The sequence below is a fragment of the Lampris incognitus genome, chromosome 2, assembly GCF_029633865.1.
Source record: "Lampris incognitus isolate fLamInc1 chromosome 2, fLamInc1.hap2, whole genome shotgun sequence".
NCBI classification, from domain to species: Eukaryota; Metazoa; Chordata; class Actinopteri; order Lampriformes; family Lampridae; genus Lampris; species Lampris incognitus.
The window spans coordinates 44738532-44755085 of NC_079212.1; the positions used below are offsets into that span (position 1 = coordinate 44738532).

Consider the following 16554-nt stretch of genomic DNA (forward strand, 5'->3'; position numbering starts at 1 on the left):
GAGATGTGTGCCATTAAAGAGCGTGTTCCAGAAAATGATATTTGCCCTACGGAGATGATCAATCAGAGTGAAATCCACCACAGAAGGCGGCATTAAATACACCATGAACAAGGGATCAGTTCAACCTCCGATGCAGAAATTCTGTTTTGGTGTACAAAGGAGTTGTTTCAAACTGTCATATGTCTTCTCGTGTATCGGCGGCGGTTAGCGTTGGAGGCAACACTGTGCTGACTATGGCGCTCTGTAAAAGATGGTCTTCATAACAGTTGGAAACATTAGCTACCTCCCCGAGACACTCCTAATGATAGGCTGGGCCCAGTTGGGTACATTTTGGCAATGAAAGGGAGTTGGGAATATTTGGTTTGTCATGGGTATTAAGCATCTACACAGGGGCTGTCGACGAATACAAAAAGCACTATGTCCGGCCCCAGCACTTGACAATGAGGTTGTTCAGCTCGCAGATGGTGTTGCTGTGGTTTACTCTAGTTCCCTCCTTGGTTTACCAAGAGCTAAGAGGAAATACTGTCCGAAAATACTTTGCTGTGGCTGGACAACCTTCATGTAATTTGACGGTTGGTAGATGGCGGTGGCTTCAGGTGCCTTGACGGCATTAGGAGGTGGGTGAGGTGTGCATGCGTTCGTGCAGAACATGCATCCACATGCGCGTGCGTATGTGTACGCGTGTGATTTTACTGCACAGCCGCATGTAAATGTGCACGTCGGCGTGCATTTTTTTTTTTTTTGGGTGTGCGTATAAATCAGCTCTCACCTCCTCCATCAGTCCCAGTGGTTTATGGGAGCCCAGCAGGGAGCCACATCAGCCTGCGCTTTGATGGTGACACTATGATTCATGGCTCTCAGAAACCGTTTGTTTTCATTATGCCTCCTCGTCAGCTAGCTGTAGCCTATCACGGTTTCATGCAATGCAAGCAAATTCAGGCCAAAATGAGAGGAAAGAATTTGGGAGGAGAGTTTTTTGGCATTAGAAGAAACAAAGGGGCTTGGTTTGGGTAAAAAGAGTCGAAACTTTAGTCAGAACTACTGCTGGTGCTGCTGCCCACTGGTTCTTTTTCCACCATCATTTTGGTTCAGAGGTGGTCAGGGATTAATAATATGTCAGAGTCCTGGAAAAGTAGAAGATGAAAGGATACATGGAAGTCGAATCTCTTGCTATTTCTCTTAGCCGTCCTTTCTCCCTCTCCAACTCTAGTTGGCTATTTCTATCTCAAATCAAGTTTGTATCACTCTATCTTTCAGCTTTTGTTTCAGTTCATTAAAAATCGTAGGCCAAACGTGGTCAGCAAATCGAGGTAAAGTTGAATAAAGAAGCCAAATGTAACTCAAACAAGGGTTCGACCCAAGTGATGCATACCTGTGGTGATAACCGTGTTGGTGCTATAGATGAGAAATGAGGGCAGGGATGAAGGGCCGAGGCCCAGCGAAGCCAAGAAGTCAGAGGACTCCAGCTGGTTCATGCTGTGTGCTGAGTTCACATTTAGTCAGGAAGGGCCATCCCAGTGGGTCATCAGACCTTATTAACGGTGCGGGTTGAACTCGAGCTGTTGACCTTCATCACAAATTACATCCCCTCTGTATTCTGTTTTCACTGTCTTTTATCAATATGTAATGAGGCAGGAATGCGATAGAAATAATCTTCAAAAGAAAAAGAAGAAGAAAGAAACAGGCAGTTTACAGACCATACTATGGAAATGGCGTCCTTGGTGTGGCAGGTTAACTATCTCGGATCAACTTTTTTGACACCTATTAGCGCCGTCTAGTTAGCAGGGGTGACCGTTAACGATGTGTCTGTTGCTGAGGAGAAAAGCAAACCTATTATAAAAACGCAAAGCCAACTTAAAGAAGACAAAAACGCTTAATGAGGGGGGGGCGTTAAAGCGAACGTTCAGAAGAATTAGTGGCTTTGCAAATCAGGCATCATCTAAGTACAGGCACGCAGAGCTCCGGATCTATTATCTCGTGTTACACGGGTCCTTTGATCATACGGGCAAACAGACGACCACGGTTGAGTTTGGAGAAATAATGTTACAACGATCGAGGCCTTGCTGCAACGTGACAGTTTATGCGCCTCCCTCAGCATTTTAGATCAAGTAGGCATGTGTTTCAACGCCCCGGTGGAAGTCTCTTACATTTTCGACAGAGTTTTAAAGCCTGCTCCTTTTTGTGCTGTTGCGACTAGTTTCCGGCGGACATAGTGGACCAGGCTCCTTCCATCCTCCAGACCGAGAACGCGTAGCTCAGTCTCTCGTGGGCCAAATAGTTACATCCAGCCAGTTTCGTATCCATCTCGTCGCTCTGCAAAACCTGGTCGAGGAAGTCAATGTAACGCGAGGCCAGCTTCAAGATCTGAATCTTGCTCAGTTTGTCTGAGGGAAGTGTGGGGATGATTTTGCGCAGCGAGGCGAAGGCGTCGTTGAGGGACTGCGTTCGCTGGCGCTCGCGGACGTTTGCGATCATACGCTGAGCGTGTGGGTCCTCCAGGGCCCCGGGACCAGACAGAGGCGAGAGGGAGGGGCCGGAGGAGGGCGAGCGATGCTGGGGGCTGCTCTTGACTCTCTTGGGTCCTGTCGGAGCATGCAGGTGAACGTCTTCCCTGAGTCTGGCCTTGCTGTCCTCCGCTGTGGTAGTGGTGGTGGTGGTGGTGGCAGTGGTGCTGGTAATGTGATTCTCCATCTGCGGGCCAGGTTGACGCTTGCGTCCGGTCATCCCTGGTGTTGCCATGACAACAGGACAGGCTTTGGAATGTGGTCCGTCGGTCTCCTCCTCACTGGTGGCCATCCTTCCGTCGGAGTGGTTATCAATGGACTGCTCCTCCTCTCTCATAGTAGGGTGCCCTTCCTTTCTAACACTCTCTATAGGTCCCGCTATCCTCCCCTCCTCCAAAATAATATCCTTGGGTTGCACTGTACCTCTGTGCAAGGTCCCACTTCACGTTTTACGTGTATCCCAGCACTCACTCTCTCTCTCGCTCTCTCTCTCTTCTCGCGCTCCCTGTCTCTCTCTCTCTCTCTCTCTCTCTCTCTCTCTCTCACTCACTCACTCGCTCTTGCAGTTCTCTGCAGTACCAGATCTTCCAATCTTCTGTGAATCCTTGCTGTTTAGCCGTCTCAGGCTCTCTAACTGTCCTCTAAGTTACACTCTGCTCGGCATCTAAAGCCAAACCCAAAGAGGTTAGCGATCAGTGCTTCGCTCTGGATATCCAAAATGTGCCTTTGTCCACACATGTCGATAAATCTGCCAATAGCATATTCTCCGTCTCTGAGAGTGGACGCTGTCGAGCAAGCAAAACCTATCCTAGCATCCTGCCTCTGAGCTGTATGTGAGGCAGCAGCAACTTGAATCTGACTTTTTAAAGAAAAAAAAAAAAACAAGAATGATTTTTTTTTTGCCTCCCGCCCATTTGATTCACTGATTGGTTCAGGGGAACATGAAGGGCTCCACCAGGCCAAATACAACAGGAAGAGCATGTGTTTGACGATTGGCTGGATCAAAGCGGCGAGGCGGAGGCAAAGGTGTGCGGTTCAGCCAATCAAACGAGGTTTTTGTGACGTTTGTTTTTGTCATAGAAGTTTATGGGTTCCAGATTTCCTCCAAAACAAGACGCTCCCCTCCCCCTCTCCCTCTCTCTCTCTCTCTCTCTCTCCACCACTTCTCCTTCCCCTTCCAACAGCCAAAGAATATCATCTCTTGCACTGGATTTGATAAAGCTGAAAAAGTTCAAAGGAAATTGAGAGAGATGTTTCAGTAATGTTTTTATTTTCCAGCTCAATACTTGGACTTAATTGCGTCTCCATTTATCTCTTATATGGTTCTTTATGGCTGGTTTATAAATGGCCGAACGTTTCACAGAATAATGATGGGGCTCTTTCTTTGAACACGCTACATTCCAGGTACATGGAGTAATGGTGTAAAGGAGTGAGTAATGGAGTGAGATAATCATTGTAAACTGCTTGTTCAGTATTGTTAATATCACAATGCATTTGTTTTTATATAAAAAGACATTTTTGCAAGCATGGCCAGGGATGCAATCACCTAAGAGTATTATTAATGCAAATAGAATTTCCTGTACTTTTAAAACTGCAATGTCAAGACAGAAAATGAGGTGTTATAACGTCCCGTCACATTATAACACCCTGTTGTTTCATTCTTACTTTTCCTTCAATCGGATCAATCGCAAAGCACAAATATGCATTTTGCACATTCGCGTAAGCTTGCAACTTATTTCGCTGGGGTCAACTTGGCCTGCAGTATGGAATCACAAAGGAACTTTCATTCTGCAAAAAAGTGAAGTCGAATGGCCGAATTGAGCGAAGAATAAATGTTGTAGATAAAGGAGAAGTCTGTGGGAACTTTTTGTAAAATCTCTCCTGTGCGAAAAACCCAAAAATAAGCCTCACTCTGGAAAAAAAAAAACAAAAAAAAAACTGACTGTGCTGCACTGAAGAAGAAGCCTTCGATACGGCCCCACAGACATACCCCCAACAAGAGAAAAGCCTATTGTTGGCCTATTTATAGCCTGCTTATACTTTTAAAAGCCAACATGCTCTCCATTGAGCACACTCCTGCAAATTTGGTTTTGTTTTTACAGTACAAATCTCAAGACTTTAACTGGACTTAAACCAACCCTGGCCCCGGCTCCTCCTCCGCCGATTTAGTGAGTCAGCTCAAAGATGGCTGGAGTCCACAGTGTGAAGAGAAAAGGCTATTGTTTGACCATGTATTGGATAAAAGCTTCATTTTTTTAATGCACATTACACTACTGACAGTGCAGCAGTATATATATGTATAGCTCTGTAAGTATACCTATTCAAAGCTCCGTTTCTAAAAAAGTCATGACGTGTACAGTATTGAGACATCATGAGGTGAAATGACATAGTGTTCTGTTACTGGAGAAGAATGCCACCATACAGCATTAACCAGTGTGTACCTACTGGCAAGAATTGTTTTTGTTTCCTGCTGGTTGCATGTTGACATATCGATCAGGAAATACCAGGACCTATGAAAACAATATTTCATTAATAATTAGGTTTTCACATTTTTTGTCACACTTTTTTAATATGTGCATTCTTTAAAATAGATTAAAGTGTTTGGTGTCATCTAGCCATATAGAAATTTTAAAGATGTGCAAGCAACAAAAGAACAATTTACATGCTACCCTTTCTGTGTGACCTCTCTGACCTTTTTCAATATTGTCAGGCAACCTAACATAAACTTGCGCTGATTGACCTTAAATTTTTTAAAAATTGTATTTATTTATTTATTCTGTCCTCATTTTAGCACATATGCATAGATAAATCATAACAAATTATGTCAAACAAACAAAGAAAGGAACATTATTGACTGAAAAGTTGTAGGCTGAAACTTTAGTTTATTATGCCTATCCTTTTACCTCATACAAAAACAAACGATGCAAAACAACAGTCCCAAAACACAAAATCAAACATTTCAATAGCATATTTTATGGTAAATAGCACTGGGTATATTTGAATAAAAGTTCTGTGTAGGACCACAAATGTTTATTTGCAACATGTTCAACCAAACCCTACATTTGTTTTCATATTTAGAATGACAGTTTGTTCAGTCATTCCTTTTCATAATGATGGCTCTTCAATTAAGCCCAACCAACTCCAGAATCGACATCAGGTGAATCCAGACTTTTTTTTCTTTTTTTTTTCAAAACATGCAAACAGTGACCACATGTGGCCTGGATGTAGATTGTTAAACTTTTTCCAGGGATCATTTGTGAAAGATTACCACACACGGGCCTGTTGGGCCAGTAAAGACTGTGGAATTTAAGTTGCCTTGTTACAGTGGTAAAGTTGTTCATCTTAAGGTAAAGTTATGCTTCTATGTAGAATCTACACAGAGCTTGTGCTGTTGCCTATGAAAATCGCCTGCGTGGTTGTTGTACCGCTGCCTTCTGTTTTGTTTCATTTTTAGCTTTGTCTGTTACTCCCTATGCCATGTTTATATATTCATTCAATTTATTTCATGCATTTATTAGTGTTTTGTGTATTGTGTAAAGAACTTTGTAACTGTATGTTTTTAAAAGTGCTATATAGTAAATATTGCTCACTTGTTAGCATTCATACCTGTGTGCTGGTGTGTCTGCTTCGCTCTGAAATTACAACGCCAAAACGCTAATTGGCTGTGGGGTTTCTATGCCACTGTGTTGAGTTTCTCATAGACAGCAGAAGAATTTTCTTCGTGCACTTCAACCAATGTTGACAAACTGAACGGATTATGTTGGAGCTAATAAGTGTTGAACAACAGTTACACTTTTACTGAAATTCATGCAACTCAGAATAGAGAAGACGTCGTAGGAGATGGAGTGTACAAATTGCATATTTGCAAACTTCCTCAACCAGTCTCTCCTTGATTTGGTCCATGGTTACTGTTTGGTGAAGAAGGAGCAAACAAAGCTTTCCCTGCTAAGCAACAACTCCTCCTTTGAATACCATGCAATCATGGTTACTGCTTCCATTAAGCTATTTGTGGTTGTCATACACCGCCCACCAGGGTGTCAACTGGGGAACTTTGTAGTTGAACTAGACATGCTACTCTCAGCCATTCCTGATGATGACACACCACTGATTGTCATGTGAGACATGAATATCCTTACCAAAAAACCCAAAGCGGCTGATTTCCTGTCTCATATATCCTCCTTTGACCTCAGACAGGTCCCCACCCCTCCCACACACAAAGCGGGCAATACTCGTGACCTGATCTTGACTCGGAACTGCTCCACAGCAAATCTGACTGTCACCCCCCTACTGTCACCCCCCTACATCTGTCAGACCATGTCTTTATTCAGTTTATGGCCTCCTTACTGGAACATCCTCACGTTCCTCCACAAAGAGTCGCCCCTTCCTGCGAAACTGCTGGTCCTTGACACCGACCCAGCCCTCCAATGAAGTCTTGGCTTTCGTGCCTCCTCAAAAGGAATTCTCTTCACTCCCTGTAAACAAGGCTACAGACACACTCTGTTCCTCACTAGCCTCCTCTATTAACAATCTCTGCCCTTTAGCATCCAAACCTGCTCATGATGCCCCCCCCCCCCCGAGTCCATGACTCACTGAGGTCATCAGGGAGCAAAGGGCGGGGCTCAGAGCAGCAGAGAGAAAATGGCATAAAACCAGAGAATCCTCTGGCCTAAGTGACCATCAGCAGCTCCTAGCATCATTCTCCTCCAGCTTAAAAACAGCTAAGACCACTTACTATCAGAACAAGCTCTGTAGCGCCACTTCTTCTTCTTTTATTTCGGCTTGTTCCCTGTTTCTGAAGATCTGTAGCACCACTGATGCTCGAAACATGTGTTTTGCTTTTAACTCAATCCGCCTCCTCCTCTGACCTTCACTCTGCACACTCCTGACATGCTCGCCTCGTACTTTACTTATAAGGCTTCTGCCATCAGTAACCAGTTCTCTGAGCCTGACCAGCTCCATCAGCCGCTGCCAGCTAACAATGCCTCACTCACCTCATTCTCCTTCCTGACTGGGGAGTAAGTCTCCAAGCTTCTGCTGGACTCTCGTCCCACTACCTGTCCGCTGGACCCGATACCATCTACCCTCATACAGACCATTTCTCCCACACTTAACCCCACAGTCACACACATCATCAACTCCTCGCTTACAATGGGTGTGTTCCCCACTGCATTTAAGCAAGCTCAGGTCACCCCGCTGCTCAAAAAACCTACACTCAACCCAGCCTAGGTTGAAAACTACAGATTGGTTTCACTCCTACCCTTTCTTTCAAAAATACTTGAGCGCACAGTCTTTAACCAAGTCATTGAATTCCTTTCTGAGAACATTCTGTATGATCTAGATCAGTCTGGCTTAAAGCGGGAGTCACTCTACTGAGACTGCAATCCTGTCGGTAATAGCGTCACTCCATTTGGTTAGAGCTGCTGATCAGTCCTCAGCTTTATTGCTGTTAGATCTGTCAGCTGCCTTTGACACAGTTAACCACCAAATCCTCCTCTCCACACGCACTAAGCTTGGTATCTCAGGATCTGCCCTCCGCTGGTTCAAGTCCTACCTTTCGGGGGGGTCTTTTACAGTAACTATTTGGGAGAACTGTCCAAACCACACCGCTTATCCACAGGGGTACCTCAAGGGTCAGTGCTCGGCCCCCTCCTCTTCTCAATATACACCTTCTCAATTGGTGCAATCATCCGCTCCCATGGTTTCTTATGCCATTGCTATGCTGATGATACCCAGCTCTTCGTATCATTCACGCCAGACCACCTCACAGTCTCGGCATGGATATCGTCATGCCTTGCTGATATCTCTGCATGGGTGAAAGAAGGCCACCTTCAGCTTAACCTGTCTAAGACTGAGCTCCTCATCATCTCAGCCAGTCCATCCTTACAACAACAGATCAACATCTAGCTCAGATCGGCATCCGGGTGGCATGGCAGTCTATTCCGTTGCCTACTAACACGGGCCTCTGGCTTGGTTGGGCGTCCCTACAGACACAATTGGCTGTGTCTGTGGGTGGGAAGCCAGGTGTGGGTATGTGTCCTGGTCGCTGCGCTAGCGCTTCCTCTGGTCAGTCGGGGCGCCTGTTCGGGGGGAGGGGGAACTTGGGGGGGGGGGGATAACGTGGTCCTCCCATGCACTATATCCCCCTGATGAAACTCCTCACTGTCAGATGAAAAGAAGTGGGTTGCGACTCCACATGTATCGGAGGAGGCATGTGGTAGTCTGCAGCCCCGGATCGGTAGAGGAGGTGAAGCGGTGATCGGGACAGCTCAGAAAATAGGGTAATTGGCCAAGTACACTTGGGGAGAAAAAGGGGGGAAAAATCCAAAAAAATTAAAAATCCAGCTTGGATCAACCCAACTCATGCCCACAAAGTCTGCCAGAAACCTGGGTGTCATGATTGATAACCAACTAACCTTTAAGATTCAGGTGGCCTTGATTACTTGGTTGTGCCGATTTGCCCTGTACAACATCAGGAAAATTAGACCCTACCTGTCTGAGTATGCAGCACAACTCTTGGTACAGGCTCTTATTATGTCACGCATTGACTACAGCTCCTTACTGACAGGTCTCCCTGTTTCCATAGCAACAACTTTCTTTAATTGAGCATTTCTGTCAGTTTTCTGTAGCTGGATAGTTCCCGTCACATGAGTACACATGGTTAGAGTATCATCTTGTCTGCAACCCACAGTGAAGAAACTGGCAGAGAACCACCAAGCACAGGGCACATATTACTTTCGAAGCAACTTGCTTATTTCTTTGAATGTTAAGCAAGGGCACAGATCCCATTATAACTTAGGGGGGACCACAAACATGGAATTTTCTCAAAATGACAGGGCCTGTCATACAAGTGTCTTACCACAACTGTGAAACCTTACCTGAGACTCCCCGTCTCTGTCCCTCTGTGTGTTGCTGCTGCTGCTTCCCTCCACAGAATGTTTTACTGTTGTTGTCTAATGGCACAATTATTGAACAATAGTATTAGCCCTCAATCCATTTTCTATGAAGACTTTATCAACTAGTGTTTGTAATATTACAGGGGTCTTCCTACTTAACACTGGTGTTTTGAGGCTAAAGAAATGTCCTGATGTCTACGTTTTTCTTTTCTCTGCCATGTTTTGGTAAACCCTGCCCTGGCTGACACGCACAGACACACACACACACACACACACACACACACACACACACACACACACACACACACACACACACACACACACACACACACACACACACACACACACATAGACAGGACACTGGTTAATTATGGAAGACGTTAATACACTTTAACTTAGCTCTAATATGATGCTAATATATACCATAATGAGCAATGGGTGGTAATGGCTATTGGAGGCTATAATGTTAGCATCAGTTCACATCCATCCATCCATCCATCCATTATCCAAACAGCTTATCCTGCTCTCAGGGTCACGAGGATGCTGGAGCCTATTCCAGTAGTCATTGGACGGCAGGTGCAGAGACACCATGGACAGGCCGCCAGGCCATCACAATGTCCACACCACACACCACACACACACACACACACACACACACACACACACACACACACACACACACACACACACACACACACACACACACACACACACGTTCACACCTAGAGACAATTTAGTACGGCCGATTCACCTGACCTACATGTCTTTGGACTGTGGAAGGAAACTGGAGCACCCAGAGGAAACACCCACGCAGACATGGGGAGAACATGCGAACTCCACACAGAGGATGATCTGGGGCAACCCCCAAGGTTTGACTACCCCGGGGCTCGAACCCAGGACCTTCTTGCTGTGAGGCGACTGCACTAACATCTGTGCCACCATGCCGCCCCATAAGTATAAGTTCACAGTAGCTAGCTAATGTGAGCTGGCACATATTTAAATAGCTAAATAACCATTTATGATGTTAGCTAGACTAGCGTTACCATGTAAGATGTAGCTCCTTCACATCCACTTCACACACAACATCAGAAACCATAATGAGTCTCAGAATTTTAAAATTTATATACTACTATATAAATGCTTGTCTCAAGTAATGGCCTGTCTCTAATAAAAGCTGGGTGCGCAACACTGTTCAAACAAATACACGCCTTGGGCTATTATTGGACATTTTACCGGTATGATCAATTTAATCAGTGTAAGCCAATGTACAGTCCCACAGTGCTTCAAACTCGCTACTATCATTCCTCTGCCAGAGTCCTCAAAGATCACCTGCCTCAATGACTTCAGAACAGTTACCCTAAGATCTGTGGCCATGAAAGCATTTGAGTGTATAATTCTGGTTACTTGAAATCTTGCACCTCCGCAATGATAGACCCATATCAATTTGCCTATCAAGCCAACCGGTCTGTTGAGGATGCAGTTAGCATAGCCCTGCACCTTGCCCTGCCACAGCTGGAATCACCAAACACCTACACACGCATCCTGTTCATAGACTTTAGTTCTGTCTTCAGCACCATCAACCCACTCAAACTCTTTACCATACTCTTGGGTATGAACATTGACCCAGCCATATGCCACTGGATACAGAGCTTCCTGTGGAACAGGCCACAGAGGGTGAAGGTTAATAACCTAACCTCACACCCTCTTACCCTCAGTGCAGGTGCTCCTCAGGGCTGTGTTCTCTCCCCCTGGCTCTTCTCACTTTACACCAAAAACTTGACATCCACGGACAGTTCTGTGAAAATAATAAAATATGCAGACGACACAACCATTGTAGGCCTCATATCCAACAATGATGAAACCCAGTACCGCACCGAAGTAGACCAAGCTGTCACTTGGAGCGCAAACAACAACCTTCTGCTTAATACAGCCAAAACCCAAGAACTCATTATTGACTTCCGATGCATGCCGAATCCCAAAACACCCATATAATTGAACGGAGATCCCATCACCACCATGACTCTTTTAACTTCCTTGGAACATACATCAGCAATAACCTGAAGTGGAAAATTAACACTGAACACATCATTGCAAAAGCTCAACAATGACTTTACTTTCTTAGGCAGCTTAAAAAATACCGGCTCAAACATCAACTTCTCGTTCTGTTTTACTCAGCCGTTATCGAGTCCATCATAACATCTTCTATTACAGTATGGTATGGCACCACAGACAGTCAAACGCGGAAAAAACTGTAGCTGATTGTCAACAAGGCATCCAAAATCATAGGCAACCCACTCCCCTCAGTTGAATTTCTATATACTCACTGGACTGTAAAGTGAGCAAAGAAGATCATCTCCGACACCTCATACTCTGCTCATCACCGCTTCCAGCTCCTTCCCTCAGGGAGGCACTACAGGTCACTGTCCACTAAGACTAAACACTTCACAAATTTTTTTTCCCCCCTAGCTATCAGGACTCTGAATTCCTCCCTGTAGTCCCCTCCTCACACGCCATTGGCATGCATACTATCATTCCACTAGTTGTGCATAATATGTTTGTTTCTGTTATTGTGTAACTGTATTGTCTGTGGTAATACGTGGAGTGTCTGCTGTTGTCCATGTATGTATTGTGCTGCAGAGTTTAACGTGTGGCGAAAACAAATTCACCAAACTTGGTTGTGTGGCTAATAAAAACAGTCTAATCTAATCTAACATAAACTAGCTAGCAAACTAGTTTAAATATGGATCTGGCTGGGAATGAGATTATTCACTTGAGGCGGTAAACACAGTCTGGTTATGTTTTCAAACCTTTTATTCTGTTGATGGGTAGAGTTTATCTTTGTTTGAACAAAATGACTTGCGAGGCATCTGTCACAGGACTAGCCTATAGCCCTAGTAGTCACCAGTCACACCGGCCACTAGACTCACTCACTGAAGATACGACTCTGAGATGCTACTGAGATGGGATCTGGGAAACATATTACAGTAGCAAGCAAAAGTATCAGGATGAAGTAAAACGTTAACTTCATTTCCCAAATTCCCACTTAAGTTTAGTTTAGGCAACAGTTCAGACCACTGAACAGGACACATCAAGGGGACATAAAGAAAACCTTCAAAAAGTGTTGCGTATTTATGTCTGAATTATTTCAAAAGTGGAGTCGGCTTCTATTCATATTTTCAATTACATGATTTATCTAGAAATAATTTGGGGGGGGGGCAGCATCATGTTTTTTCCCGGGATCTGCGCCCAGGATGTTAAGATAAATAGGCTTATGATATAGGATAGCCTACATGACCTTCTGCTTTTTTTTTCAGTAGCCTCAGACTTTTTCATTGGTAGGTTGCTCTTGTTTTTTCATTGGCACAATTAATCAGAATGCTTCTTATTTCGCACCAGTGCAGAATTACCGCTTTCTGATTGGCTGCTGGAGCTGACTGGAGTTGCCAGCCGCCTGTTTTCCCCTGACAGTGAGGAGTTTCACCAGGCGGAACGTAGTGCATGGGAGGATCATGCTACTCCCCCCCCAGTTCCCCCTCCCCCCTGAACAGGCGCCCTGACTGACCAGAAGAGGCGCTAGTGCAGCGACCAGAACACATACCCACATCCGGCTTCCCACCCGCAGACACGGCCAATTGTGTCTGTAGGGACGCCCAAACAAGCCCTAGGTAACACAGGGATTCGAACCGACGATCCCCATGTTTGTAGGCAACGGAATAGAACGCCATGCCACCCGGACGCCCAGACATACTTTTTTATTGATATAATACAGAAATATAATCAACATTAATATAGGGTGAAGACAATTAGCTTACATTTTAATTGTTTGGGGGCGGTGGGTGACCTGGATAATCGCTATGGGGGTGCCGGCCGAAAAAAAGTTTGAGAATCACTGATCTCGGTGTTGTGCTTCATCCACTGTGATGTAACACTGCACAGGCCACTGAACTTGTATCTCTCAAACGTAAAATAGAAGTAGGTCTTTTGTAACCCAGATGACTCATTGCCACACTATTCCATGTGCATGTTCAAAACAATTCCTGGAAAAGCTTGGAGCAATTGTGGTTGCAGACTTGTCAACCACAGTGGCTTAATCTCTATGGTGGGTGGATGGATGAGCTTCAAATCTATTTGTGTTATGTTGTTTATCAGACCCTCGGACTCTGATTATCATACAGTCACGTTCATTTACTGAACAAATTCCTGCCCTTCTTCTACCTGTTCTTTACATTATATGCACGTATGGTGATTAGATTTCTGTAGTACTGGCTGGTGTAGTACGTGGCTTTGTTCATCTACTTAGTAGCGTGATTCTTCAATCTTCATGATGAAGGTGCACGTACGTTAAATGAACTTGATGTGACGTGCATTCTTGGCTATGATACGATTATGCTTTAGAGGCCTGTGATGCCCGAGCTAACGCTCAAATGTATTTGCTACCTGCTGACATTTGAAAGTCACTTTGGCTAAAAGTGACTGAAAAGTAATTATAATCTAAATGTAAATACATTTGATAACTGGACAATCATGGAAAGGTGGAAATTTTTATAGAGGGTGAATAATATATTTCAAAAGTGTCTCATATTTGCCCATCTCTTACCAATCCTGGCTCATTTTTGTGAAAGCAGAATGAGCAAGTAATTAGTAACACTATTAGTATGCTTCAATGAATGAACACGGTCACAAACGCTTGCTTTGCAAAAAGCCCCTCCAAGACAATGCTTGTTATTGTTCAGGGAATTGGCGTCCATCAACACTAATGTAAGCACATTGCTGTAAAACAGGCAGGTCCCTTTTCATCCTGTCGTTTTTAAACATTGCAAGCTTGTGTGTCCTCTCTGGGGGTAAGGGGACACCTGCAACGGATCACAACTATTTACACATACCAGTTCCCTTGAAACACTTTTCCTTCTTGCTAAAAATAAATACCTCGGAGCTAGCGGAATGATGTAAAACGGATATCAGGTCCTGATATAAACACACGTATACCCAGACAGACGGGGGCCAGGCAGCACAATGCTTAGTGTTGAATGGAAAAGCCCCCCAGAGATTCTCCGTGCCTGGAAGAGGGGCAAAGAAACACCGGACTCCGTCTGTTTGAACTGTATGCTCAAATGAGGACTTAGCCTAAATATTTCCACGGTGAGAGACTGGAGAATGTTATCACGTGGGGAGGTTATGCATGCATACACAGATGTGTGCGTGCGCGCGCACACACACACGCACACACACATACACACATACACACTGCCGATATTAAATAAATATAATCCATACATCTGTTTACAGTATAATAGGCAAGTTTATAGCAAGTAAATAGCAAGTTCCGTTTCTGGTGTGGGAAGATGGTGGCACGAATTAACGTTTGCAATGGCCTCACCCAGTACTGGTGTGGGAAGATGGTGGTGCAAACTTGCGTTTGCGGTGGTCTCACCCAGTACCATACATACAGTGTCTTTGTCCACGTCTTCATTTGATGGCTGGGAGAGCTTGGTCTGTGGTATCCTGTGGGCCCAGGGACCACGGCCCTGCCTGGAGCTGCGCCCGAAGAGGAAACACTGATTGCGGTCCGACAGGACGTGGAAAGGGGGCAGGCTAAGCTAACTGCTAGCTCATGCAGACTGGCAGTTCCAATAGCACCGAGGGCGTCTGGCGGCGGCCTCGCCTTGCCTCGACTGTGTTTTTGGTGTCGTCGTGTGGAGTGCGGTGAGGTGTGTCAAAGGTGTCTGGGAGAGCTGGCTTTGGATCGGCTGGGGGAGCCTGGTCTACTGCATCCGGTGGGCCCAGGGACCATGGCTCTGCCTGGAGCTCCACCTGAGGAGGAAAGGGCGGTCTGACAGGATGCGGAAGCGGGGCAGGCTAAACTAACTGCTAGCCCATGCAGAGCGGCAGTCATCCTGGCATTCGTTCCCTCGGACAGTGATTTTAACAAAAACATTTTTTTGTAGTTTGATATGTGTTCTTTTAGTTTTTAGATATGTGTTTTTGTCTTTGTGTTGCGCTGCTGTGGTCTGGGGGGAAATAAAATTTCATGAAATGACAAAGTGTTCCTGATTCCTGAAGTGCACACACACATATGTGAATGTAATTGTCGAGATGTACACATTCTTGCATACACATGTCCACATGGGTTCCATACACACACTCCAGAATAACATGTTGTACAGTTTCACAGGCATAGCACATTGTTTTTTACGAGAATTACCTGTAATGCTAAAAGGAAATCATCAGTTCAAGTTCAATGTTATTTTCATGTGCATTAGAATACAATGAAATTCTTGTGCTCCGGCTCTTTATGCCTTAACACAAAGGACACAAGGACAAAAGACATAAGGGCACACTATCCCCCCAAAAAAAGACAACACTACAGACCTGCACAGACTATGTACAGATGAATTCATACATTATACACACAATATACAGTACATGATAATTCAACAATGTAAGGTGCATATGGGTGCGTCAGCTGTTCAGCAACCTGACTGCCTGTGGAAAGAAACTTACTGAGACGGCTGGTGTGTGAATTGATGCTCCAGTAGCATTTTTTAGATGAAAAGAGACAGAACAGAACATGAGTGGGGTGGCTGGTATCCTTAATGATGTTTTGAGCTTTCCTTTTGCAGCGAGTGGTGTAACTATTATGAAGTTGTGGAAGTTCCATGCCGATGATTTTTGCTGCTGTCTTTGCGGTCCTTTGCAGCAGTCTGCAGTCTTGAGCAGTCACCTTGCCAAACCACACTGTGGTACAGCCTGTCAAGACACTCTCCATGGTACTGCCATCAGAGTTCCTAAGAGTTTTTGTACCCGTCCCAAAACTCTTGAGACACCTCAGAAAATACGATCTCTGCTGTGACTTCTTGAGAATGCAGTTGGTGTTGAGAGGTGATGCGAAGGTGTCTGTGATGTGTAAACCAAGAAATCTAAAACTGTCCACAATTTAAACAGATGACCCATTGATGGGAATAGGAATTTGATTTCCTCTGATCGTTCTAAGGTCATCAATTATTTCTTTTGTCTTATTGACATTTAGAGAGAGGTTATCATGGCACCACCATATGGTTAAATCTTCCGATTCCCTCCTATAGGCCCTCTCATCACTGTCCCTTATTAGTCTAATCACTGTGGTGTCATCTGCGAATTTAATGATGCTGTTGTTGTCA

The 16554-nt window shown here is 44.8% G+C and overlaps 1 protein-coding gene across 1 annotated transcript; it reads right to left on the reverse strand.

Moving 5' to 3' along the window:
• Positions 1-1547: 1547 nt before the first annotated feature.
• On the reverse strand, positions 1548-3129 carry LOC130107684 (twist-related protein 2-like). The gene is made up of 2 exons (XM_056274399.1): positions 2148-3129; positions 1548-1653 (listed from the first exon to the last, which is right to left on the reverse strand). The coding sequence occupies exon 1, from the start codon at positions 2839-2841 to the stop codon at positions 2194-2196; it is 648 nt and encodes a 215-aa protein (XP_056130374.1). The 5' UTR covers positions 2842-3129; the 3' UTR covers positions 1548-1653; positions 2148-2193.
• Between the last annotated feature and the right edge of the window lie 13425 nt (positions 3130-16554).